Source organism: Musa acuminata, chromosome BXJ2-6 (assembly GCF_036884655.1).
Source record: "Musa acuminata AAA Group cultivar baxijiao chromosome BXJ2-6, Cavendish_Baxijiao_AAA, whole genome shotgun sequence".
NCBI lineage: Eukaryota > Viridiplantae > Streptophyta > Magnoliopsida > Zingiberales > Musaceae > Musa > Musa acuminata.
Window position 1 is genome coordinate 10,382,066 of NC_088343.1, and position 27,845 is coordinate 10,409,910.

The window sequence follows — 27,845 nt, forward strand, 5'->3', positions numbered from 1 at the left end:
GTGTCGATACATGATATATTGATATGTATCAATGGTTCAACGAGAAAGCAAAAGAGGGAGAAAAGGAAGGGAACGATAGAGCAGCGGAGAAGGAAGAAGAAAAAAAGTAACGATAGTGTACTTCAACGGAAGCGGCACCAACATCAAAGTAGCATCGATGAAACAATGACAAAATCAAAATAACAAAGGCAACGGTGAGAAAGCATCGAACAACAATGAGACGATTGACATTTTATACGAGGGCTTGAGCTCTAATGTGTTTTTTTTCCTTTTTTTAATACTGATTTGGATAGGATCTTATCAATTTTTAAAATTTTTATTATATTAATTAGACCGTTTGAAACGGGAATGATCCATGTATCAGCCCACAGCCCATGTCTGGACCAATATGTAACACCCGTTTTCGGACCAATATGTAATACCCGTTTTCCATATCATTTCAGGTGGTATGCTGTAAAATATTTCAAATCCCAACTATCATCAAATGCACAGTAAATACAGCTTTTGAGAGATGAAACTAAACTTAAAACATATCTAAATAGTGCTTGATATGATTGAAAGATTATTGGTAGTATTATGGTAGAAAAATCCCCTCCTCCTCCTCCACATCAGGAAGACAAGATACCATAAGAAAGAACAAGCAAAAGCAAAACAAGCAAGCCCTATGAATACAGTCTCCGCAACTCCGAAGAATCACCATCCAAACCCATTCATCATGTCAATGTTTGGCACCACCTAACCACGACTCTCACCGGCAGAGCTGACACAAGTCGTCGAATCTTCCTCATCGAATGCAACCCATACTTGGCTTATCTTCGTCTCCAGCTTCCACAAAAACCTACTTCTTGATGCTTCGCTTTCTTCCACATTGTTTTCCTGGACCTCATTCTGGTGCTGCCGCATGGATGATACTTGGTCTATGGTGATGATTCGAACGGACGGGAAGTCTAAGATCTTCCCAAGGTTTCTTCTCTTGCAATTCTCGTAGAACTCGTGAAGTCTGGGGGTTTGGATGCATGCCTCTTTTAGGATGCCGAGAGCTAAATCTCCTGAAGATTTCCCAAGTATTGCTAGCCCATCACAGAAGCTGCGATAAACTCGAAAGCTTTCTTTCAGGATGATGTCGAGTGCTGACTGCATCACCTGGCTTGGCCATGACGGCTCCTCATGCGGCAGGCAATCCATTGCCCGATCGAGAAACACTTGGCATCTCGATATCATGTGCAGGATCGATTCAGCTTCCTCTTCCTCGTGCGATTGCGGTGCCCCAATTGGCTCCAGCATACCGGCGTGGTTTATGATCCAACCCATCCTGTCTCCCAGAAACGAGGAGTAGCTAACGAGAAAAGAGTGAGAGCACCATGACAGATCCATCTCGAGCTCTCCCGACGACCACAGGGTGCCTATGTCCCGCTCGAATCGGCGGTCGCCTCCCCGGAGGAGGCGGTGGAGAAGCAGGAGGGTCTTCAGGGCCACCACCGGGTCTCGTGTGGCCGCCAGCCGCGCCGAAATCCTCCTCGAGAGGAAGGCAGCGGAAACAGGAGCGTTGGAGACGAGGAAGAGGATCTCGTCCACGTACCTGTCCTCGATGGGCACGTCGCCGTGGCCGGTGCACTTCGCCACGGCGACCTGTATCCGGACGAGGAGCTTCTTCTTCCTGCCGCCATGGCGGGCTTTGGACGAGCCCAGAGCTGCCCAAAGCTTGCTCTTCGCCGTCACGAGCATGTCCTTTTGGAGTCCAGGAGATGGCGTGAGGTTGCATGGGATTTATACATGCATGAACAGTGGAGAGAGGGCAGCCTAGGAGCTCTACGGATCTGTAGGGGCAAAGGAGAAGAAGTGGGTCAGGGGAGGGACTGCATGAGGGCTATATAGATGCAAGCCCTGCATTCATGTCATCTCTGGGTCAGGAATTCTTCGATTCCTACAGAGTCAGAAAAAGATGGTGAGCAGAAAAGATCACACTTTGCTGCTGTGGATTTACAATCCAAGGTCAACCCTTTGCGTCCATGGTGGGGGAATCCCATCTCCAGGAACAGGATTCCCCCATGCACAAAAAGCTTCCCCTATTGGTGGTTGGACTACTGGGAATTCCTTTGTCTCTGTCCATGGATTATTCTCTCATCAACATCAGAAAGCATGCATGCAGATATGTGGGGGATGAAGGGCAACTTGACCTTGTTTACTGGCATAGAAATAGGCAGATGAGGCATTTTGGTGTGGAAATAATGGGTGTCATTAGCATGAATGGAGAGCATCAGGTTGACATGTCCTACCTAGTGAGAAGATACTTCAATGTCCATCTCCTGATGCTTGCTGTGAACTTTTACGACAGGTGTGTATTGGCCTTAACCTCAAACCATTTCTTGCCACTAAAAGTTTGAGCTCAGTGAAGGTGGGTTTAGCTTAGTGAAATAGCAAATGATAGCAGGACAAATCAAGATGTGAAAAGTGGCAGTCGAACAGGGAAAACTGACTGCCTAATATTCAATGTTGCAATCAGTACTACACAAACAGAATAGTACATCAAGTTGCAGGATGGAAAGTGATAACAGATGATTCTTGCCAGTGGAACAATAGACTACAAATAGATTGTCATAGATTGAGACCTAGAAAACAAATGGTAACTTTTTCAGCAAGTTCTATTTTTTGTAAGCTTCCTTGGGTATTTCTTCTTCTTGCTCAAATCTGAGTGTTTCATTTCCTAATTGATTCAATTCAGACATTGACCTGGATGGTGGAAAGTTAGGAGAAGGGGCTTTATCAGGCACAAAGTTTCTTCCACTGCCAATCAGACTCTTTGGACTACACTTTGACTTTATTGATCTCACATGCCTGCACATTGGCAAAGGCTGGATTATTGCTGGCCTTTCCCATATTTTGCACCATCATCTTTAGCTGCTTGTGTACTCTAGGAACTATTTTGACTTACTGATTTCACAGGCCTGCATATTGGCAAAAGCTAGATTTATGCTGGTCTTCCCCCATATTTTACACTAACATCTCCATCTGCTTGTGTAGGATCACAGGACAAGAGCATCTGTGGATGCATGTGAGGCTTTGCACCCTACATGGAAGCTTTAGAAGTACCACCATATGTCAAATAAAATAACAGAGTAAGTGGATTTCATGAACATACAATGTGCCATATACGTTGTAAACCACAAATAGCACAGTCACTGGTGGGCACATCCCATCTGCTTGTGTTGGTTGAGTGTTCCATCAGCTAGTCAGCATAGATGATAATGTTTGCTTTCTTTAATCTTATGTTGACAAACACACTCTCTTTTGGTGTCAGCCCATTCAGACCCAAATTTTCTTGATGGCTTGTCTGCTTCAGATCACATCAACAAACAACCACTACAATTATAAAGATGCAGTGCAGGTGGTGATCCATGTTCTTCTCTCCTTGCTTAGGTTTTTCCAAATCCCTCACTTTTTCTTCCTCTGTTTTGTTCTTTAATCCTGTACTTCAACTCTCTTTCTCTCTCACATGCTTAGCCATTGATTTTATGAATCTCCACATCATTATCTAATGAATTTAACTGGAGGGCAATGATCATGCTATATGAATCCAATAAACTTGAATGGCTTAAATCTGGAACAGCAGAAAGAAATCAGAAGTTCCTTCTTCTACTTCTGTAGCAAATATTGGCCTATCTATTACTATGCATATGCCATGGATCACCATAAATGCTGCTTATCTACCCATCCCCACTTAAACTAAGAGGATTTGAGTCAGTGTCATATCCTCCCTAAAGCACCTTTTAACAGCTTTAACCTGCCATGAATGTTATGGAAGATCGAGGGTGTATCAGTTTCTATGCTTTCAGCTGAATGCTTTAGGTAGTGGGCTCTGCACCCCTGTAAAGGAGCTCGCAAAGCCTCTCCCATGCTCTTTTGATGGATGGCATGCATTCAGAAGTCATATCTAGTGCTGCAGGAACATTCTCATGGGGATTCAGAGAAAATATATGTGACTGATGTGACCTAAAGATTATACTTTCTATTTGGTACAACTTCTCATCCATCTTTGGCTGCTGTGGGCTGGAATGAAGCATCGTTGTCATTCTGCACCCTTTTGACATCTTCTATGAGAACACTTGATCTGATACCTTCTCCATCACCATCTTAATAAATAATACATGGTGCCAAAGGATGAGAGGCATTGTTTGATCCCCAAGTCTATCCACAGGCCTGCCTGCATGAAACGCAGCTAGTTTCTTAAGGGCATGATACTCCACTTCTGATGCCACTTTGCCAAGCATCTGATTCAAACCATATAGAAACCACCAAGCGACTTCTATGCTTCTTTCTCTTTTGCTCTTAACTGCACATGAGATCTATTTTATGCAGCTTATGAATCATCCTCCTTCCTGGTTCTCAAATCTTTTATGATTGTGACTGTACTGGTCATTTTATTACAATCCATTTGAAGTATGTTGAATTAAGAATCACATGTGGGCCTGTTCATCGTCAAGAATCATCTGTTATCACTTCCCATCATGCAACTTAATATATATATTTTTTTTTGTTTAACATTTGTTGCATTATTGAGCAGCAGTTCCTGTCTTCAAATGCCACTTTTCACAATTTGATTTGTCATATATCCATAATGCAACTGCACTATAAGCTATCAAACCTTCATCAACATAGAAATCAGAATTAACCACAATTCTCATCGTTGCTGTTCCATCCAGATCCAGCTACAAAATCTACTTTGTGTGAGTGTTAGCTAAAACCCTTCACTGAATTCTAACTTTTAGTGACAAGAAACTTTCGAGGTTAAGGTCGGTACACATTAAACCTTCTACAAATCTTGAATGCCTAAGAGAAGCCAGAAAGAATTAGAAAGTGCTGAAATTAAACTCACATCTGAATGTTAAATAAAGTGTGGAAAACCTTCTACGAATCTTGATGATTTCAGCTTGGCTCTCTGTTCGATCATGTACTCATTGTGAAAAAGACTTGGATGATGTTGTTGGCATTGATGTCGAGACAGAGTTTCCTTGTGACAGTCAAGCAAAAGAACAGATCAAGAGATGAGAAGCAAGATATGTTAAAAGGAGATGGAAGGATAGCAGTGCCCCATTGGTGTTCAGTGAACATGGATGAACAGCATGAAAAGTTAGGACAGTAGTAACAAGAAGATTAGGAGTTTGTCCATATCAACTTTGATGGATTGTTGCAAAGTCTGATCAAATATGGATAAGAAGGGAGTTGGGCTGCCAAAATTCAGATTTGGTTCTGATATCAAGCCATGTTTTTTTAGTCCAAGGCATGCATAATTGTAGGAACTCAACAAGTGTTTCTATTCCCTATCTTACTCATTGCTTTTAACATCAAAGTTCAACATAGAAGGATGCCTAGCTTCAGCCACGGTATGACCCAGCTTACTATTCCCTACTAATCTACTATACCAAATTAAAGCTACAAATCACTCTGTCAGACTAGGCAAGTTTAATACCCTTTTTTTTTCTTCTTTTTCCGAAAGATTTGCATAGTGAGACGATTCTTCTTGTCAAGCAATAGCGAGCTAATTATAGCAAAAAAATAAACAACATTATTTTCTTCTTGCTCCAGTAATGAAATCTTTAGCTTGTTCTTGTAAACCCAAGCTATGAAATGCTCCTCATGATGAGAGTTAATTATCTAACTCACAAAGGAAACTTTGCCTTACAACCACATCCCACTGCATCACTTAATACTCATGTTGTGACCCTGTGTCTAACAGGTAGATGACTCAATTCACACAGAGTTCCCAAACATTGATAAGATCGAATGTTTAATGATTGAAATGAAAATTAAGAGCTATATGATATGACTAAAGAGAATATCCTGGACAATCAATAACACCAAAGGAGTCAGCAATCACAAGAAAAGAAAACTGCACATGATCTAAACATGCTACAAAGACAAACAGAGACTACTTGATAGGATTACTTGCCTAGAAATAAGAAGAACTAATCATAGGTGACAAACCTCATCTAATCATGCAGATGTTTGCAATGCTACAAGTCGCCCTTTGGAGATGTGCTAACAAATCCATTTTCACGATCGCAGTTGGTGGTGTTTCTGCCTCCACCAGTGTGTGCAGAATCACCAGCTGTCATTATGTTGATACCAACGATCTAACGGCGGCGGCTACCGGCGGAGACGACGACTTGCTGGTTGGGGCTAGGGTTTCGGCCAGAACGGGAGGGGGGAGACGCCCTCCGGTGCGCGGAGGCTTGGGGACGGCCCATGGGCCCGAACCCTCGGGCCTTCTTTATAGTTCCCCGGTTCGGTCCTAATGGACCGGCCTATGGGTTTAATTTGGAGGCTTGGGTTGCTCAACCCAAATGCGCGAAAAAGAGGATGGAAATGACCAGCGGGCGAGTGACCAACAGGGTGGCCTTAAACTGTCGCGGAAAAGGGCAAAAACACCTTTAACGCAGAAATTGGCCATATCGCCAACAGTACTGTGCCGCCGTCGCCGGTCACGAGAGGAAGCAGGAGGACGCGGATGGAGTAGAGGCCCGGCAGATTCCCCCTGAAAGGGGGATCGGCCGTTCTGGTAAGTGTTATTTTCGGTCGAGTTTATTATCTCTATCTTGTTCGTCCATCGGCTTCTTCGATCCTCCTCCCTGCAATCTATTTCCGCATTAGGGTTTCATTGTGGGAGAAAATTAGGGTTTCGGTTAGGTCCAAAGCTTTTGTTCGTGGAGCTTGGTTGATTTAACTTCGTAGGACCAAGATTTTGGTTGCCGAGACCGATTATGTGACATCTGACAGAAGGCACAAGAGACTGATGCGCCCCTGGCTACTGGTTGGACGGTTCATGGGAAGGCTGGTGCCGAGCAACCACGCCGTGATGGAGGAACTGATCGCTCTGGCCTCACTTCTTTTCATGTCCTTCTATGTCATTGCCCCCTTTTCCCTTGGGATTTTGTGATTTCAAGATGCTTGTCTTTCTGAGACCGACTCGATCTCTTCTGGTCATTCTCCTCGCCCTTCTTCTTGATCAAGAACTCCGAGCTCTCTGCGATGGCGGAGTCACGAGGCCCTGCGACTTGTACTTTCCCGCTGTCGCCGGTCACGAGAGGACACAGTATGTCAAACCCTCGTGTCGATGTGAACTCTTGAAGATCAATCTATTATCCCTAGAATAACTTTTATCCATCGAGCGACGACTCTTTCACTCGACATGGATAGTAGTTTTTTCTAGTGATTCTTCGCTAATGATCTCCATGCTGTTGAAATAACAATTGATTGGCCTTGTGTAATTATTGTTCATAGTGAAGGTATTTAGATCAATGACCATCCGACACATGACTATTGATGTGGTAGCTCAATCAACCTCGAGGGTGGGACTTGCCTCCCTTTTGTCTATCCATATGGATGTGAGTCCAAAGTAGGTAGTTGTGGACTGTCTCCTCTCTTGTTGCCTGCGTGGACAAAATGACAAATGGAGGTTGTTAGAAATCTCACGAAATATTTTATAGAATATTCTATCTCTTTGGTACTAAGTATTAAAGCTCGCTTTTAGTATAGTTACCAAGAAGGGGGATTACTTTTCGTCAATTATTATCACACTCACTTACCTCGGGTTACTAACTTAGGCGTCGGAGGGATCAAGTGGGGAAACTCCTCTCAATCTTAGTATTGTGCAGGTGGCACCTCGGGAGCTTGACGTTTCTACCTCAGAAGCACCTCGGTCATTCTTATGCACACGGGCCAAAATCATGTCGGTTTGACTAGGACTTAAATGATATTTTCCCGTAACAGAGAGAAATAGTCATCGGTGGGTATATGATATCATCAAGTTCTCTCAAAGTTAGACATTGTTGGTTTAGATGATCAATATTTGATCCGGAAATATAAAAACATATCGCAACATTTGGTACAGATCTAGTTTTTTATACACATTTGGTACAGATCTAGTTTTTTTATACATCCGAAAGGATATTGATGAAGTCCTATAGTTTTTTAATAGTGTAATTGATTGCTCACTCATTTGACTTAACCCATGAATGATCAAGAAAAGAGTAAGAATGAAATGCAATTGCATTGATAATGCTAATTCACTAATCATGAGATTTACATTGTATTTACACCACTATCGGATTGACAATTGTTATTGGAAAAATGTTGTTGATGTCCTGGTTAGCTCGACGTGATTCTAGCTCATGCGCGTAAGGATGGTCGAGGTGTCTCCGAGGTGAAAACGCCAAGCTCCCGAAATGTCACTTACATGAAGATCGATGTCAAGAGGAGTTTCTCCACCTAATCCCGTCGATGTCCAAGTTAGTAATCTGAGGTAGGTGAGTGTGGTAATGAGTGATAAAAAATTGATCCCCTCCTTAGTAATTGTGCTAAAAGCAAGCTTTTATACCTAGTAGGAAAGAGACGGAATATTCTATGGAATATCTCATCGGGAGACAACCCTTAACTGCCTCTAATAATTTTTATTTATCCTTTTGTCTATGTAGGTGACAATGGAAGAGGTAGTCCACAACTGTCTGTTTTGGACTTATGTCCACATGGGTAGACAAAGGGGAGGCAAGTCCTATCCTCGAGGTTGATTGGGCTATCACATCGATAGCCATGTATCGAATGGTCATTGGTCCAAATACTTGCCCTACCATTTGTACCCTCCGAAGGCATGCTTCGGAAGCTCCTTGGAGAGGGTCTTAAAGCGCAACATTTGCCCCATCTAACATGTTGATTTTACGCTCCTTCATCACCTTTTCGAGGGGTGTCAGGGTGCCCGATGTCCATGCCTCAAGTAGTGAAGGGGTTTGGGAACTTGACCTCCTCGCCTCTGGAAACGAGGGGTGTCGGGGCGCCCGACCTTCATGCCTCAGGCAACGATGGGGGTCGGGGTGCTTGACTTCACGCCTCGGGCAACGAGGGAGGTTGGGGTGTTTAACCTCCAAGCCTCGAGCAACTAAGGGGGTCGGGTATCTCGTCTTGTGCACCTCGAGCAAGCAGTGAGGGGGGCCATATTTCCTAACTTGCACGCTGTGGGCTGGTAGCGAGGAGGGTCAGGATAGGTGAGTGTGGTAATGTATGGTAAAAAGTGATCCCTCCCCCCTCCCTGGTAATTATGCTATAAGTGAGCTTTTGTATCTAGTACCAAACGGGTAGAATATTCTATGGAATATTTCACAAGAAGACGAGACTTAATCGCGTCTAACAACCTCTATTTATCTTTTTGTCGTTGTAGGTGACAAGGAAGGAGGCAACCCATAATTGTTTGCTGTGGACTCACGTCCACATGGGTAGACAAAGAGGAAGCAAGCCCTATCCTAGAGACAAACTGGGTTGCCCCATTGATAGCCACGTGTCAGATGGTCATTGGTCCAAATATTTTATCCATCACTCCCTAAGAATAATGGGCAATTAGGCTTGCCCACTATCATATGTTAATTCATTGGGAGAAAACAACGATCTCTTAAATTACTGGTTCATTGGTTATACCATTTCATATAGACCAACATCATATTAAGGAAACAATACATGGGATGAAAATTGAACTTCATTATTGTTAATATTTACATGAAAATAAATTTTCTATCCCTTCAATTATTATGATATACATGAACAAACATCCTTTTCTATATAAGCTTTTTATGAGCCCACATGTAAGCTACTACTCCAACCATGAGCTCATAGTTGAATCCATGGGATGTCATTAGACATCATGTGATGGTGAGGCCTCTAGGATCGTAGTCGATGCAGTGAAGGTGTTATCGAACATCAAGAAGGCATCGACCTTTTCCAGGGTCGTGAAAAAGACATCATCAGTGCAGTACATCTGATCATTGCCAAGCTTGATTGACAACAACGATGAAGCCCATAATGCTTCGAGCTCTTCCACAATAATCACAAGCTCACCTCCACCAACGTATATCGAAGATGGTGAGGCAAGGTGGCTTCATTTAATGTAATAGAGTCATCGAAGGAAAGACAAGTCTCTAGGGGTGTCACAATAGGAGCCAACATGGGATCTTGCACCACCGCGTTGGGAGCTTGGTAGACATTGATTGGACCACTAATTCGAATCCCCAACTTACCATATTTGCTACTGTTGCTTCTATCCTCCGTTGGATTCTATGACAAGGACAACCAAGTATTTGAATCCCCAACATGGCTTCTTTGACGATTCATGCTTTACTATTGAGAGAGTAGAAGATTTCTCTCTCTCTCTCTCTCTCTCTCTCTCTCTCTCTCTTTAGCTCAACAAAGCTACCACATGTTATTGTCTCTATGGTGGCCTTCATGAACGTGGATTCATCTCCGACTCATTTGAGCCGGGACTGTTTGAAGCTGCCACTGAAGATGGCCTATTGCAAGCTCTTCTTGACGTGACAGAGAACTTGTCTCTTGAAGCCGTGGGATATGGAAGAACACATCGTACATTGTCCACTCGGAGTTCTTTCGCTAGCCGTTGTTGAAGGATAAGCACCTCTTTTGCCCCACCATGATCTTGTGCTCATCGACAATGGACTTGACGAGTTCTTGCAAGAATTGTTATCGGCCTTTCGATCCACATGTTAGTTGTCATTGTTCTTGAGCTTCCGCTTCACAAAGAAATAGCCCTCCTACTGATCGTTGTCGAGAAGATTCCAAAGCTCAATGTTGTAGATGTTGGCGAAGTCAATAGCGCGAACAGAGGTGTCCATCAGCAACCTAGTTGCTGAGGTAGTCAACCACTAGCTCCTCCGCAGACGAAAGGAACATATAGCCTCTTGGAACAAGGTCGACATGCTCCATGGATGACTCAAGTTAGTTTTAGGAGAGGAGAGAGGAGACGGACCCATCTTTGTCACACCCGCCAAATTAACATATTCAAGAGGCATGAACCTATCTTAAATCAAGAATATTATGATTCATCCACATTTCAAATTTCAAGATCCAAACTAATATTTGAGGACACTGAAAAAACATTCAAACATTATTCACATCTATAAAGCTTGTGCAATTTATAATCATATACCACATCACTCGATAATTCACATAACCCAAAGTCAACTTAACAAAAGATTAACCACACTTACAAATCTAAAAAGAAAAAGGAGAAGAAATGGTTTCTTGAAGATAAGAGGAGTGGAGATGAGGAAGGAGCAAGGGGAAGGGGAAAGACTTGGGTGGGGTTTCAATAGTATGGTTTGACCATATGTACTCTAAAGGAAGGACCCATGCTGCTAAAACCTCATCTAAGTCTTTCCTCTTCTCCCTTCTCCTTCCTTATCTTCTCTCCTCTTCAAGAAACCATCTCTTCTCCCTTTTCCCTCCTCATCTCCGCTCTCCTCTCCTTTTGAGGAAACCAAAGCTCGTCGCCCTCGTTTCAAGAGGCTACAGGTTCCGTCTACGAAGGAGCTGGTGGTTGACTACCTCGGCAACTGGGTCACTGACAAACCCCTCCTTGACCATGTTTTCACCTTCGAAAATGTCTATGACATCGAGCCATGGAATATTCTCGACAACGATCGGCAAGAGGGTTATTTCTTTGCGAAGCGCAAGCCCAAGAACAGTGGTGACTTGTGTGTGGATCAAAAGGTCAACGACAGTTCTTGCAAGACAACAAGATCGTGGTGGGGCAAAAAAGCTACCTATATTTCAACGATAATCAACTGAAGAACTCTTGAGTGGACAATGTATGAGTATGAGATGTGTTATTTCACATCCCATGGTTTCGAGAGACGAGTTCTCGGTCATGTCAAGAAGAGCTCGCAATAGGCCATCTATGGCAGCAACTCCAAATACTCCCCATCGCAAAAGGGTCAGAGATGAATCCAAGTTCATGGAAGCCGCCATAGAGAGTCATCGACAGTTGCTTCGTTGCGCTAAAGAGAAAGAGAGTTGAATCTTCTACTCTCTAAGCAGCAAGGCATGAATCGTTAAAGACGCCATGCTGGGGATTCAAATATTTGGTTGCACATATCATTGATTCCAGCGGAGTATTACAGCAACAGCAACAAATATACAAGCTAGGGATTCGAATCAATGTTTTGACATCTACCAAGCTCCCACCACGTTGGTGCAAGATAATACAAGAGTCTAAGCATAAGCATAGGACACGACACTAACGTAAACATTATTACACCACGCAATACAGGAGTCTAAGCATAAGCATAAATTGATCCAACTGAGGAGGTGTCATCTTCCCAACTGGATGCCATCGGGACTATCTGCATATGTTGATGTGACGTCGGTCGATGGACCCAATCGTAAAGTTAAGTCATGCGTCGGATCTTCATTCTCGGATTGCAACTGATGATTGAGTTCTTACTACATGCTTGCATGTCTCTTTCCTTGATTTGAGAGAGAAAGTCTCTCTCATAGAGGGGAGTGAGGGACTCCATCAATGGTATGATTGAACACAAAAATGGGCTAAAATATTGAGCAATCATTTTTTGTCTTTTTAACCTAGAGATTGGAACATTGTAGGGATGGACAAAAATGTTGATCAATCATCCTTCATCTTGACTTGAATTGAACTCCTTGTAGTTGTTGGCCAAGCTTAGGATGACGGATTCCATATCTTTTAGCCTACAAGATGATGAAGGCAAGCCCCTAAAAGAGACGAGGATAAATTGTGGTCGCCACACGAATGTAAAGGATATTTTCTTCTGAATGTAAAGAATTGAAGAGAGAAAAACAGATATCGTGTTCCTCCGCTCGGCAGCAATGCTGATCACACGTTGTGCACAAAGGATCACAATTATGCTCATCGGCTACCATTGACTTGATCATGTAGCCATGACAACGAAAAACAAATTTTCTTCTCCCAGTCACGAATAACCTCTCTGTTGTCAATAATGCTATCCCTAGCAAAATAAATCTATAGCCCTATATATACAGTTTCTTGAATCATTCAAGGAAAGTGGTTGCTCCTTGGACTTGGCATATCCATCCTTTCCTTGGACTTGGCAGCTTCTAATACTAGGCCATAGCTTGCAATGCTTGTACTCGTACGTTCGACTTGCTTGCATGAAGCAGCTCCCCTGCGTTAGCTAAGTTTGAAGGCACTAGTGTGTTGACTTGGCACCATCCGAGAATTCTTGTAAATCTCCTTTGTTCGATCTTTTAAACGTACTATTGTTTAAAGTAGCTAAGCCTTTCTCAATGACAAGGTTTTTTTGGTTTAGCATGCCTGTGGTCACGTGTTTAAAGCTAAGAAGACGCTGGTTGGTAGGTAAGTGTTTTTGCCTTTATATTACACTTCCCCTGTCGATAGCAACATGGAAAATGCGGAGGAGGACCTCTGGGCCTCCCTCTCCCCCTCTCCTTTGGTGCAACGGGGGTGGTGCCTCGCTATCCTCGTGAACCGCAGTGTCATCATCTGCTTTGTCTGTCTAGCCCTAAGTGAGGGCATAACTTAATTAAATTGGCCATCCATCATAGCAATGGGGTGTCTTCCTCTTTCTCCTTGGATACAAGGAAAGAACATAATTGCTAGGAGCTATTGGCAGTCACCAAAATTAGAAGAGGCCTTTTGCAAACTTCAATATTTCCTTATTCGAATCTATTGAGTCAAAGCAAGGTAAACACATTAGACTGGTTTGTATTATTATCAAGTATACATATTTCCTTATTCGAATCTATTGTGTAGCTCTGTTTTCATAAAATTTGGCTTTAGCATGGCTATAAATAAAATTCTTAATTTCAATAGTGCTACTAGTCTTGACCATGGTTCAGTTCGAAGCCAAGCCGAACTGAGCTGGAATCGACCTGAGACAGTTGGTTCCGATTCCAAACCAATGAATCCAGTATCAAACCGATTAAATAGGATTAAATTAAAATAGATTACATAAAGAGTTTATGATATGGTGGTTAAATCCTTAAGTTTAAAGTCAAGGAACTTAGGTTTGAATTTTGATAAAGATATTTAGTTTGATTAAAAATTTTATTATTTTTTATCAGTTTTGTATGTTATTATACTTATTATGATTATACATCTATTTTTTAAAATTAATTTTTAAATAAAAAAATAAAAATTGATGGTCCAAACCAAAATCAGAATCGGCCGAACCAGAATCAGGCGACTTGGAATAAACCATCAACATTGATGTTTGACACTAATATATTCAGTGTTAGAACAACATATAGAGTCCGAGAGTTTTATGATCAAATCCTATTATATTACTTAAAAAAAATTAATGATAACACAATAGATCAAATATAGAGAATTAAATATAATAGAAAATTTTTAGGGTAACATATTTACATGCTCTTTATGGCTATCGTGAGAATTTGAGGGTAACATGCTTTTCCAGTCCCACTTATGTTGCTTGATGAGCATGGTTGTGTGATAATATGAGCGGACTGATTGCGTCTTAACAATTTGTGGCTGGCTATCTTTACAATGAATTAGTAACTAGAATTTCGCCCTGCACATTGTACTTGCCCAAGTGGTTTTCACATATCAGCAAATAAGTAATTATTGAGTACTGGTAGACAGTTGTTGTCACTCCAGACTGAATCGCGTATTGATGTCAGATAATTGTTTGCAATGCATAGTCCATCTATCCCAAGATGAATATAACTGTGCAGGCTTTCCTACTTTTGTTGAAGAGGAAAAGAATATTTTGGCATTTTCAAAGATATGTCTTGGGCATGCTCTTCAGCATGCACCTTTGTTCTATCTAATCCATTTGCCTCGTGCATTAGTATGAACAACTTGTTCTTGTACAGTTAGATACTTGGGAAAATGGAGATTGTAGGAAACCTTATTGCATCTCTTTAATTTTTCACTGAATTATTGGATAGGAGAGTCCTTTCGTATATTGGGAATTGATTGGTTAGTTTAATTATGTCGTTGGCGGCTATTTCTGCAATCGATATTGAGTCAAAGCGAGGTAACAACACTACACTGGTAGCTCTTTGTTCTAATCTATTGTAGCTTATGTTTTCAAGTCTAAGGATTGTGTTAAAAATTAATTCAGCAAAATATCATAAAATTTGGTTTTAACATTGTTATAAATGAAATCTTTAGTTTCAATAGTGCTACTAGTCTTGACCATGGTTCAATTTGACTCAAGATCAAACTAAAATCGATCTTAGATTTTGATTTTAAATTAGTGATTTCAGTTTTAAACCAAATAAATAAGGTAAAATTTTTTTTAAAAAAATTATATATAGACTATTGTGTGGTGATTAAATCTTTAAGTTTAAAGCCGAGTAATTTGGCATGAATTTTGACAAAGTTATATAGTTTCATTAAAATGATGATGATTATTATTTTTTGTTATATCAATTTTGTTTTGTCATTATACTCATTAAAATTATTTATCTATTTTTCAAATTTAAAAAATACAATTTGTTTCATATTTTAAAATTAAAAAAATTAACAGTTCATTTTGATCCTTGGTTTTGAGAAACATGTTTGATACTAGTATTCTAAATATTAGCACGACATGTAGAACCCAAGAGAATTAAGATCAATTCCTATTATATTACTTTAAAAAAATAATAACATCACGATAGATCAAACATAGAGAATTAAACATAATAAAAAACTTTGAGATTGATCAACAATAAACTAATAATGCTTCAACCATATATCGAAGTAGCCTTAGCTGTTATAACATAAATAAAAATCTGATATAGTTAAAGAAAATAAAAGAAAATACGTTTATCCAAAAGCTATTTTTGCCGCGCACCAACCAACAACAAAAAAATATTTAAAATTAGGAAAAACAAAGAGAATAAAATTCTCTTCGGCCTTCCATCGAACAATCTGTGGTTTAATCAACGTTTAGGTTAATATATAGGGAAGAGCAGAGCGAGAAAGTTACCAATTATTCGATGTGGGACATTAAATTTGGTCTTCGGTTTGTTTCCGATTGCCCATTTGTCGTTATGCTAATACCAGCGATCGAACGGCGGCTATCGTGAGAGGTGGTGATTTGCGGGTTAGGTCAAGGTTTCGGCTAGCAAAGACGCCGTCGGTTCGCGAATTTCCCCGTGGGCCGAACCCTTGGGCCAAATCTATGGGTTCAATTTGGAGGCAGAAGACGAGATTTGGTTTGCTCAACCCAAACTCCGACCCATCCGGTGGCTAAATTTTTGCTTTGCTTTTCCTCTTTTCTTTTATCTTTGTAGTTATTATGCTTAATTGAAATTTTGAAGAAAAAGAAGAAGAAGACCTAATTATTAATTCGGATTGTATTGTTTGATATTTTTAGCACATTTGATGGAAAACTACTGATAAAATCATTCGAACCACATCAAGAAGTGGCAGAAAATTGCATGAAGAGGGAATGGTGTGAGGAACACAATTTTATCTTATCATCGAAAAAAAGAATGAACTATTAATCCTGGAATAAAAAGGACGGAAGAAGAGAGCGACTGACGAGGCCGTACGTCCACCCTATGCCGGGATCCTCTGCAAAATGTTGCAACAGAATTCTTCGATCCTCTCCGATATCAGGTGTCTATCAAGGGTGATTTCTGTGGGACCCAACTGCGGAAGAGCTTGGTTATTGGAATTGTAAGCTTGCAATTTTGGATGATTTCTGTGGGCCCCACCGTGCTGCCTGTCGGTGTTATCTTTGACCCCCACGCCTCTCCTTCGTGACCCCCTCCGCTACGGCCCCCTCGTCGCGGTAAGCGTTGCGATGTCGGGGGTTCTCCGATGGAAGAAAGTCCGCGACTCGGCGACGCACGCCGCCCGAAACGCCGCGGCGGCGGTGAGGCCCCGTCCCGAGCCCCCTTGCCGCGTCTCCCGCCGCTGCCCGATCTCCGCCTTCGCCGGTGAGCGCCGCCGCCTCCTCCTACAGGCGCCCGCGCCCCCCGCCCTAGCCGCCTCCCGTCGCCGCCTCGGCCTTCTCCGTCAGGAGCGCCACAAGTGGGACGGCGGCGCCGACGAGTTCCACACCCGCCGCATCCGCGCCGAGGCCCAGTGCCCTCGCTGCTCCCACCACATGGACATCCTTTTCTCCAACCGCTCCCCTCCCTCCGTCGTCGGCGGAGGAGGCGGCGGCGGCGGATATCAGGCCGTCAACTTCTGCCCTAGCTGCAAGACCGCCTACTACTTCCGGCCCCACAGGCTCGCCCCTCTCGAGGGCACCTTCGTCGAGATCGGGCGTTTACGCGACCCCGAATCTGCCAAGGAGAGGGCAGATGACGAGGATAACGGGAGCCGGATCAAGAATTTATTCTGGGAGGCGCTAAAGTCGTCCTACGGTGGGGAGCCGCCGGAGAAATGGCCCCCCATGCCCGGACCGCCTGAGAGCAATGGCTTGGCAGTGCACACACCACCTGGCCCACCGTTCCCGCCGAACTTGAACGTGGTCAGGGTGGCCGGACCCGGTGGAAGCGGGGGAGGAGGCGGATCATCCGGTGGCAGTGGGTTCAGTGGAAAGGACGGGTGGGGCGGGTCAAATTTGGGAAAGAATTTTCCAACGCCGAAGGAAATATGCAAGGGGCTCGATAAATATGTAATCGGGCAGGAGCGTGCAAAAAAGGTATGATTTCTATCATTTTTTTGACTAGATCATTCGTTATCAAGGGTCTTTTGGAATCAAGATTATAGGGGATCGATGGAAATGATTTTTGGCACATATTCCGTGGAATTTTGGGCAACAGAAACTAAATAAATATTCCTGTTGGTATAGATAGGATTAGCTTTTCTTTGCAAGACGTATTTATTTTCTGTAACCAATTCTTGATTCTGGAGCAGTCTTTCTTTAAAACTTTTTTTCCAATTTCTTGAGTTTGATAATAATTACAAAAGCTAATATGTTTGGATTTTGTTAGACAGTATAATTTAATTAGATTAAGCATCAGTTGCTCCATAAAACCATTATGATATGATATGATCTAGCAAACATTCTGGTAATGTCTTAATTTCAAAGTCATTGTTTACTAGAGCATTACCTAGCAAAGAAGCTTTGATTAGTTATATATCATAAACTCCACATCATGTGACTTACCGGGCTTTTCACCCAACTGCATCAGGATATTATGATTGACATTATTTATGAATTTACTACAAGATTATTTTGTGACACCCTTTTTTTATGCTTCGGTACCTTGCTAGGTGAAAGTTTATTGATAAATTCAAATATCTTTTTTAGCATTTATCCTCAGCCTATGCCTTCTGCTTTCTGCCTAATCTTCTACTATAATAATTTGCATGTTCCTCTGTTTATTGAAACTCGGTGGAAAGAAAGTCATCCATAGAGTTGAGAAAGAAAAGGATTTTGTGTAATTGAGGACATGGCTAAGGAGAACTAAATAAGGTTTTATATGATTTCAGTATGTATTGATGTTTTAGTTTCTGTTGTAAGGCCACAAAGAAAAGGAAGTCAATTTGGATTAAGCATACAGCAAATGAGATTCATTTGCTGTATCTTTTGGATGGGATGATGGGTTGAAAAAGATTCAGAGATTTATTATTTTGCACTGGTTATCAACAGTGCATAGCTTCTATCTGTCCTTTATTGGTGATTCTTACTTCTCAGTCATTGGTGCCAACTAGAGTTATCTTAATGTCTTTCTTTTTGCCGGTTATTCTGCATATCTATGTTTTTGTGTGTGTGGTCTGACAATTTGTGGCATGCTTCTCATTTGTTGGTGCCATATTCCCAATGGAAAGGTTCGAAGTCATTTATCCTTTACTAACAAATAATTGAATTCTTGGCAGCATTTATCCTTTACTAACAAATAAGAGAAAACCTGTCATTGTGTGAAGAAAGTGGTGTAATCTAGTCAACTTTGTGTTGTTACTGACTTTTTTCTTTGTTGTTGTTCTAGATAGGCTTACAATTGATGCAGAAGCAAGCATCCTTTTTTGGGAATAGATGTTATCATGATACATGAAAAATTATAGTGGATTCTATAGAACATCATCAATATTCCATCCTTATGGTGTATTATATATGTGGTTACTGGAACCAAGGTTCACTGTATCGCAGCATACCGCTTGGTATATGCGGTGCATGCTGGTTCGATAGGGGACCGGTACCGGTGTTACATTGGTATGCCCTCATGTATCATGTGCTGGTACGCTCGGTACAGTACAATACAGTTCGGTATGTACCATACTGACAGCTCATTGGTACATCGGTATGGACCGGTAAAACAAACCATGACTAGAACTATTATGAAAAAATGAAATAAAATTGCTAGATTTCTTTAATTTATCATATTTGATAATCTTTTTTGACTAGGCTTCTATCTCCTTCCCCTCCCTCCCCTTACTTGTTCCCTATCATTTTATGTGTGCGTGTGTATATATACACACACGTGCTTGGTCACACTATTGACAAGAATCAATTAGCAAATTTTTCGTACCACAAGAAGTCATTTGAGTATATTTTCCTGTACATTCTGAGGGCATTTGTTTATGTAAGGGGTAAATGTATTCTTGTTAACTAGTTTATAGGATTTAATACAATTCCTTTAGAAGGTTTCAATTAAATTTATTTATGAATCCAACTGAATTGTTTAAGGAGAAAATTTTTAGATGAAATGAGTTTATGACTGGAAAGTTAAGAATGATGGATATTTCAACTTTTCTTTTATTGTGACTTATGAAGCCATCTGTTGGAATTGCAAACCTGACAAAATTTTGATGGAAGTGCAAAGCACTCCTAATCGTTATAGAGAAAATTCTTTGGAATTATAGTTCAATGTTCATAAAAAATTTGTATTGCCAATATGAGAATGTTAAGATGGATGTGTGAAGTTATTAGGAAAAATAGGAAAACAAATACTTTTATTCGTGAACAATTAAGTATTGTTTTGATTGACGATAAGATAAGAGAAAATCATTTAAAATGATATCGACATATGTTTAGGAGATTTCCAGATACGATGGTCAAAATAAGTGAAATGATTAATGTTAGTGATACAAGAAGAGGTAGAAGAAAACCTAAAAAGATCTTAATAGAAACTATAAAAAAATATTTAAGTACTCTGAAGTTAACTAAGCATATGGTTTTTTATAGATTTCAATAACAGTAAAAAATCCATATAGTCGATCTCAAATAATTGGGACTTACGGTTTTGTTGTTGTTATATAGTTTTGTAAATCAAAAGAAGGAATTTATTGTCCAAAGAATTTAATTTTAAATATATATATTTGTTGACAGACATTTATGATTGACATATTCTATTACTTTTATATTGATTTGTTTTTAGCAATTAGTTACTTGAGTGATGGGACATTAAACTTTTAAGCTTCTTAATATCTGATGCTGAATGTTTTAGAACTGTCCTTTACTGATCAATTGAGAAAAAAAAAGTGCAGGTGCTTGCTGTTGCTGTATACAACCACTATAAAAGAATATATCATGCATCCTTACAGAAAGGGTTAGTTATAATCTATGTTATTATTTTTTTTAGTGGTGATCCCAGTTTTATGTTTCTGGCTTATGCTTAATAATTTAGAATATGTGGACCATTAGGGTGCACATCTTAGTGCAAGAAATTTATTTTTGTTCCAATGGTTCATAGTAAGCTGAGTATCCTTATTTAATATACAGCTCTGAAGCAGACCTTGGAAATTTCAACACAGAAGGCAATAATGATGATAATGTAGAGCTAGAGAAAAGCAATGTGCTCTTAATGGGTCCTACTGGATCAGGTATATATCTGGTTAAAATTATTTTTCATGTTGTGATGTTTTGATAATCTTGACATGCTTATTTAGTTTTATTAATATATTGGCTGGCATGTCCTCTCTGTATGACTGCTTATTTTGTGCATGGACAGGGAAGACATTACTTGCCAAAACTTTGGCTCGTTTTGTGAATGTGCCATTTGTCATAGCAGACGCGACAACATTGACACAGGTGAGTTCACATTCCCAACATGTGAATTCTGATAATCAGAATTTGTCATGTTAATTTTGCTGATTTGTTTCTTTGTAATCTGTATTTTTCAATTTTCAGCAAGCATGCTTGTGATTATGTTACAATGAAGATGCATACATGGCTCCTTAAATTGGATCTCATATTTAGCATGAAATCTTGAGGAAGTCAGCAGTCTGATTATTGTTTATGCTAAAACTTCTTATGGCATTCTACAAACGAGAATTGTTAAATGCTAAGTGAATATCTCTGTCGGCTTTAAGTATTTTCTATAGTATTTTTTTTAAATCATTTCTGTAGTAATTAAGATCTTACATTTTTTTAATTATGAAGTAAAGAAACTACACAGCTTGGATACATAATCAACCCAGCAAACAAGTACCGTATCTTTTTTTTTTTTTGTCACTTCCATTGACTAAAACAGTCATCAATATCCTTGCAGGCAGGCTATGTTGGAGAAGATGTAGAATCAATTTTGTACAAATTGCTTACGGTTCGTTTCTCTGTTGTCATTTAAGCTACTTTACTAATAATCTAATGCATATTACAGTGGATTTGACTCTCCAAACTATTGATTTCTCAATCTCGCAGATTTTCAGTTTTCTTTATCTACTAATTTCAGTCATATTGTTAAGCATGTTTATATGGTGTTCATGGTTGTCCATCTGTAGCTAAGAAACATTATGTATGTATGAAGAGATGGAATGCAGTCATTATTTAGTTTCTTGTTTTTAGTTTGGTTGTTCTTTTTTGTGCTTAATTTTTCATGATCAAATGGGTCTAATTTGCAAAGCACATCTATATATGACAAATGATGTTTGTATGGCTTGCCCATGTTTCTGTTAGAGTCTTTGGGAAAAAAATAGTTTTTAGTAATTTAAGTGCATATTTCTTGTAATTGTGCGCTTATCCTCCATGTGTTGTTGTCAGACAAGGTAAATTTGTAATTGCCTTTAATCTATATGAATACTGCAAAAGATAAGCAGGATCTTTCAAAAGGTAGTTTGTAACTAGAAGAGCATATGATTCTTGTTGTAGAAAATTAAGAGAATTTTAGAACTTTCAGTATTGTCATCATACTGTTATGCCAACCTTGTATTTTTGTATACTTTCATGTTTCATTGTCATGCATTATATAATCTGTTTTTGTTGAATATACTGAAAACAGCAATCTCCTAGAGTTTTACTTCTCTAGTTCCTCCTGGAAACCAGTTAGCATGAATTATTCTTTATATTGTTCACAACATGCAGCATATCAATTATATTGTTTGTGACATGCAGCATATCAATTATATTGTTTGTGACATGCAGCATATCAATTTCTTTTTTTTTCAATTTTTTTTCTTTGGAAAGAAATCGTATGCTCTCTCTTTTTATCATAATATGTTGTTACTTGTTAGGTCTTGATTGGTACATGGTGGTTGATCCCTCCATACTACCAAATTATATATAATATATCTACCACTCATATGCTTTTATCGTGTCTACAATCTCCTGCAACTTTATGGGTTATCATGTCTACCCCTCGTTTATATATAATATATTGCCTCAAAACATTTCATGATTTCATTGCAACAAAGTGTTGTGTTACTTTAAATAAAATCTTATTTTTCCAGCTTGCTTTTTTGTCTAGTCTTATCTGTAAATTCTGTTTGGTTCTGGATCTTATATGTAATGGTATTATTCTTTGAATGTTAAGTTCATCTTTTATCACCTAGTCATGTTTTGTTTTCTAAATTGTATTGTATTAGTTCATTTACATTGTTAATTGTTTCATTTTTTTCTCTCTCTATATTTTTCAGATAAAACTTATATTAAGAACTTAAGAAGCATAATCCACTGAGCCACATTTTCATCTGTCTTCAGTTTCAATTGCTAAGCCTAATTTTTTCATAGACATCATAGTTTGAATTTCTTGTAAGTTGCTTTAGCCAAAGACACTAAACTTAAGGCAAACTACTTCCAAACTGTGGTCTATCTGATTGATCACATGTAGATGTGGCTACATAGCACATTGCATATGACCTGCACAATTTTACTGCATATCCGAAGTATGAAGCTGCACAAGCTGTCTGCATAGGTTAGCATATGCCTGTGTATGTCACACATGGCTGGCATATGCATTAAATTCAGATCTCATAAATTTGTCTTTTTAGTACTGTTTCTGTCATAACCATCATTGTATTTCTATAATACATGGTCCATGATAATATAAGCTATATGAGACTATCATATACATGTGTAGGTCATGCGTGTGGTTGGCATATGCATTAAATTCAGATCTCAAAGTTAGTCTTTTAGTACTGTTTGTCATAATTATCATTGTAGCTCTATAATACATGGTCCTTGATAATATGAGCTATATAACATTATCAATTATCACTCAGGCTTTTGCCTTATGTTATAACTTAAATCATTTAAATAGGTTCATAAATGAGGATACCCGTATTTCATAATTTCTTGATTTGGAAGTAACATAAATTCTTGCGAATTACTTGGATATGATTATATAGTTCTTGGTTGTATATATTTTAAAATATCTTTATATGGACTGCATATGCACATGTTTTGCACATGAATTCCTGAGCATAAAATGGTGTTATCTGGGTTACCCAGCGTTATCCAATGATCCAAAGGGCCAGAAGACCTTTAGTGACATTAGCCAGTCTACAGTGTTTTAGCTTTTAAAAGCCAAGATGCAAAGTTAACAAACTAAGATGAATTAAAGTGCAAGTAGGTAGTTCACATCTTGGTTGTGTTCCTGTGCCAGATAAATGGGTTGGTTTTGCCTCTACATCCTTGACCTCTCATCATTTGTTTTTGGATCAAGTCCAGTCAAAGTGGTCAAACTGAAGAATTGACTGAGCTATATTTAATCACGAGTCCCATCGTCAATCACAGGCTTGCTTTCTTGCTACTTTCTCTAGATCCTTGATGAATCCTAGAAAACGATGAAATCAAGTATTCTATGTTCATCTATTTGGACTGTGATGAGCAATTATTACACATCTATCCTTCTATTTCTTTTGTCCTCACCATTGATCTGTATTTATCACCCTTATTTCTATTGTTTATAACCATCCTTCACGGACTGATGCTTTGCTTTTAATATGATAATCTCTTTTTTGTTATTTTTCCCTCCTAAATATACCTTGTGCTTATGCTTATTTTTGTGGCAATATGTAGGTTGCTGAGTTCAATGTGCTGGCAGCTCAACAGGGAATAGTGTATATTGATGAAGTTGACAAGATTACTAAGAAGGTTAGGTATAATAACCATATATTGAATTGTAGGTTCGTTTTGTTTGCATCAGCAATCTTATGCAAGGTATCTATGCAGGCTGAGAGCCTGAACATTAGTAGAGATGTATCTGGTGAAGGTGTTCAACAAGCATTGTTGAAAATGCTAGAAGGAACTGTAAGTTAGGCATCATGCTCTTTTTCTTCAGTTACAAGATAATTTACAATCTCTATGCTATTTATGTGCTCTTTAAGTCTATCGTGAGAATTTGAGGGTAACATACGTTTCCAGTCCCACTTATCTTGCTTGATGAGCATGGTTGTATGATAATATGAGCATGGCTGATTGCGTCTATACCATTTACGATATTTAATGTTGAGGATATAATTTGGTGGAGTCCTGTCTATCTACAACTAATTGTCAAAAATATTGGAAATATACGACTTGCAGGTATATAGGAATTCTAAACATGTGGTGAAGTCGAAAAGACGTATTCACTTTAAAGACTAGCTGATCTAAGTAGATGATAATTGAATAGTAAACGGAGTGTGACTGAAAAGAATTGGCAACATACCCAAATAATGAATTCACAAGGTAATATATCTTATATGATCAAATATGGTCGTTAATTTGACTTCGCAAAATTGATCATCAAGTTCTGAACACTTTAATCTTTTCTTTTTCAGTATTTCATCAGGATGAATTGACTAACAAATTTGACCATATATATATATATATATATATATATATATATATATATATATATATATATATATATATATATATATATATATATATATATATATATATATATATATATATATATATATATATTTTTTTTTTTTTTTTTTTTTTTTTTCATGATGATGCATGTTGCTACTAAATGCACCAACAAAATTATGGCCGTTACATGGGATTTCAAAGTTACGGTACTTCTTTATCAGATAAAGAGACTTGTTTAATTGTACATCAGATGCATCATTGCTACTGTAAGTTCACATGATAAGGCCCCAACAATTTGTGGCTGGCTATATTTACAGTGAATTAGTAACTAAAATTTCGCCCTGCACATTATATTTGCCCGTGGTTTTCACATATCAACATATAAATAATTATTGATTACTGGTAGACAATTGTTGTCACTCCAGACTGAATCGCATGTTGATGTCAGATAATTGTCCATCTCTTGTGCATGCTCTTCAGCATGCACCTTTGTTCTATGTAGTATTTTACATAGTGGATTAATTAATCCATTTGCCTTGTGCATAAGTACGAACAATTTGTTCATGTACAGTTAGATACTTGGGAAATTGGAGATTGTAGGAAACCTTGTCACATCTTTTTAATTTTTCACTAAATTATAAGATAGGAGAATCCTTTAAGTCTTGACAAAACTTAGTACCAACAGTAAGACGCATTGATCCATACCACAGCATGTAGTGACTCATGTTATATTTTGGTATTTCCTTAGTCAAAGATTTCATATACTAATTAGCATTTTTGTCGTTTAAGCAATTCAATTTTACATCTTGTGAGATCCTTTGGGCTTCAACTGGACCTGTGACCTCAAGTTTGCTGAAGAACATTTGCTGGCCTTCAGTGTGAATGGTTTTCTTCATGTTGTTTGTAGATTTACTGTTTTTAATGTGCATTGATGTCTGAAGTTCTTTCTGGAAGTTGTAGATTCTTGGGCCGAGTTTTGTGGATTGTGGATGTACTGTTTCTAATGCGCATTGATTTCAGAAACTATTTTTTCGTAGATAGTCAATGTTCCGGAGAAGGGAGCTCGGAAGCACCCACGTGGTGACAATATACAGGTTTGTAGACATGACATATATATGCATGCGAATAGTGTTCTACATTCTAGCTAATTTTTTAGTTGTCTGCATGTTCACTTGTTTGGAGTCAAAAGCCTTCTGCTATATATATATATATATATATATATATATATATATATATATGCATGCATTGGTTACGAAGATAGGTTGACAAGTGCATAGTTGGGAGAAATGAAATCTGGGTAAAAGGTGTACGCTGCATTGTAAATTTACTCTTCGATTGAATTGGTTGTGAATTCAGTGCGCATCAATATTTTGCTCTCGGATCTGCCTGTGGCATATTTGCTTCTTTAATAATACTTTGCAACTGTGTTAGTTGTGGTTATTAGATAAATTGAATTTACCTTTTTTTCATTTCAGAAACTAATGCTTGGTTTGGTTATATGCAGATAGATACCAAGGACATTCTTTTCATATGTGGTGGTGCTTTTGTTGATCTGGAAAAGACTATTTCAGAAAGGTAGATTATGAACATCTGTGATACTCTTCAGATAGTACGGTACCTTTTTTCTGACTACAATGACTTGTTTTTTTTTTTTTGGTGGAACAGACGACAGGACTCTTCTATAGGTTTTGGAGCACCAGTCCGTGCAAACATGAGAAGTGGTGGGTTGACGAATGCTCTAGTGACATCTTCCTTGTTAGAATCCGTAAGCTCCAATAATAACTTCAATTCACAAGAAAATTGCTTTGATTATTACCACCAAACTCAATGTTTCAATCAACTATTTCATACGTTATATGGTTCTTGCATGTTGCTTGCACAGGTGGAGAGTAGCGATTTGATAGCATATGGACTCATTCCAGAATTCGTTGGACGTTTCCCGATACTAGTTAGTTTATTATCTCTGAGCGAAGACCAACTTGTTCAGGTGTTGACAGAGCCAAAGAATGCTCTCGGTCGGCAGTACAGGAAACTTTTCAGCATGAATAATGTCAGTGCGCATATCATACATATTTCATTTGTGTTTCAAGAAAGAAAGCTGCTTGATCATACCAGATCGTTAACAGGTTAAGCTGCATTTCACGGGCACTGCTCTTAGGTTGATTGCTAAAAAAGCAATGGCCAAGAACACTGGTGCACGAGGCTTGCGAGCCATTTTGGAGAGTATGCTTATCGAGGCCATGTTTGAGGTATTATGCTCACCAAACCTGATATGTTCACCAAAGAAGATGAATAGGATTTTTTACTGACCTTGATTTTCCTGAATCTTAACTTATTGTGCACTTGCTTTTAGATCCCTGATGTGAAAACCGGCTGTGAGCGAATCGATGCAGTAGTGGTGGACGAGGAAGCCATCGGCTCTGCTGACAAACCAGGATGTGGAGCAAAAATTTTACGTGGGGATGATGCCTTGGAGGGATACCTTTCTGAGAACGACAAGAGCTGGGATCTCGTGGTCGAAGAAGTGGCAGTGGCAGGTGAGACGGAAGGAGAATCTGAGCTCACGTCGGGAGCCATGAGCATGTGATTCCCACTAATCACCATGATCTGTAAAATCTATACATGTCATTTTGCATTGATATAATGCACCCCACCCCCCCCACCCCCCCACCCCCCTTGTACACAATAACATTTGCATTAACACGAGTGGCATCGGAAGCCATCTGGGTTCCAACAAGTTTCCCAAAGTGGAACATGCAAAGAAATCTCTCTTGTTTTTATTCTTCTTAACCATGATGATAAGATTCAATGTATTAAAAGCATAAGATCTGAATGTTGTACCCTTTATGCCTTTCTATCTGAATGTGATTTGCCTGCTCGATGCTTGAGATTAACCCAAACCAGAAACAGGAGCCAAAGGTGATTAATTTGAACTTATGCTACTGTGAACAGTTATGGTGGTTGATTAACAACACCAGGAACAAAGCAAGATCCGGTTAGCTCAAATGAAACAACAACAAGGATTCATCAGTGTTACTCTTTGCCCACTCTCTCTAAGACATCCCAAGGGCATGG

General features: G+C 39.3%; 2 protein-coding genes and 1 long non-coding RNA gene across 3 annotated transcripts; 2 read left to right on the plus strand and 1 right to left on the minus strand.

The window, feature by feature from the left end:
• Positions 1-516: 516 nt before the first annotated feature.
• On the minus strand, positions 517-6,288 carry LOC103988372 (putative clathrin assembly protein At1g33340). Its single transcript, XM_009406910.3, has 2 exons — positions 5,983-6,288; positions 517-1,817 (listed from the first exon to the last, which is right to left on the minus strand). Exon 2 carries the CDS (start codon positions 1,723-1,725, stop codon positions 736-738), a length of 990 nt encoding a protein of 329 aa, XP_009405185.2. The 5' UTR covers positions 1,726-1,817; positions 5,983-6,288; the 3' UTR covers positions 517-735.
• On the plus strand, positions 6,162-6,961 carry LOC135614746 (uncharacterized). Its single transcript, XR_010487699.1, has 2 exons — positions 6,162-6,556; positions 6,775-6,961. It is a non-coding gene; the product is annotated as an uncharacterized LOC135614746 (long non-coding RNA).
• Positions 6,962-16,547: 9,586 nt separating this feature from the next.
• Positions 16,548-27,617, plus strand: LOC135614743 (CLP protease regulatory subunit CLPX1, mitochondrial-like). The gene is made up of 13 exons (XM_065112431.1): positions 16,548-17,456; positions 20,246-20,307; positions 20,481-20,581; positions 20,710-20,789; positions 21,250-21,300; positions 23,994-24,068; positions 24,147-24,224; positions 25,808-25,864; positions 26,275-26,345; positions 26,436-26,535; positions 26,653-26,820; positions 26,897-27,019; positions 27,124-27,617. The coding sequence occupies exons 1-13, from the start codon at positions 16,608-16,610 to the stop codon at positions 27,355-27,357; spliced, it is 2,049 nt and encodes a 682-aa protein (XP_064968503.1). The 5' UTR covers positions 16,548-16,607; the 3' UTR covers positions 27,358-27,617.
• The last annotated feature ends 228 nt before the right edge of the window (positions 27,618-27,845 follow it).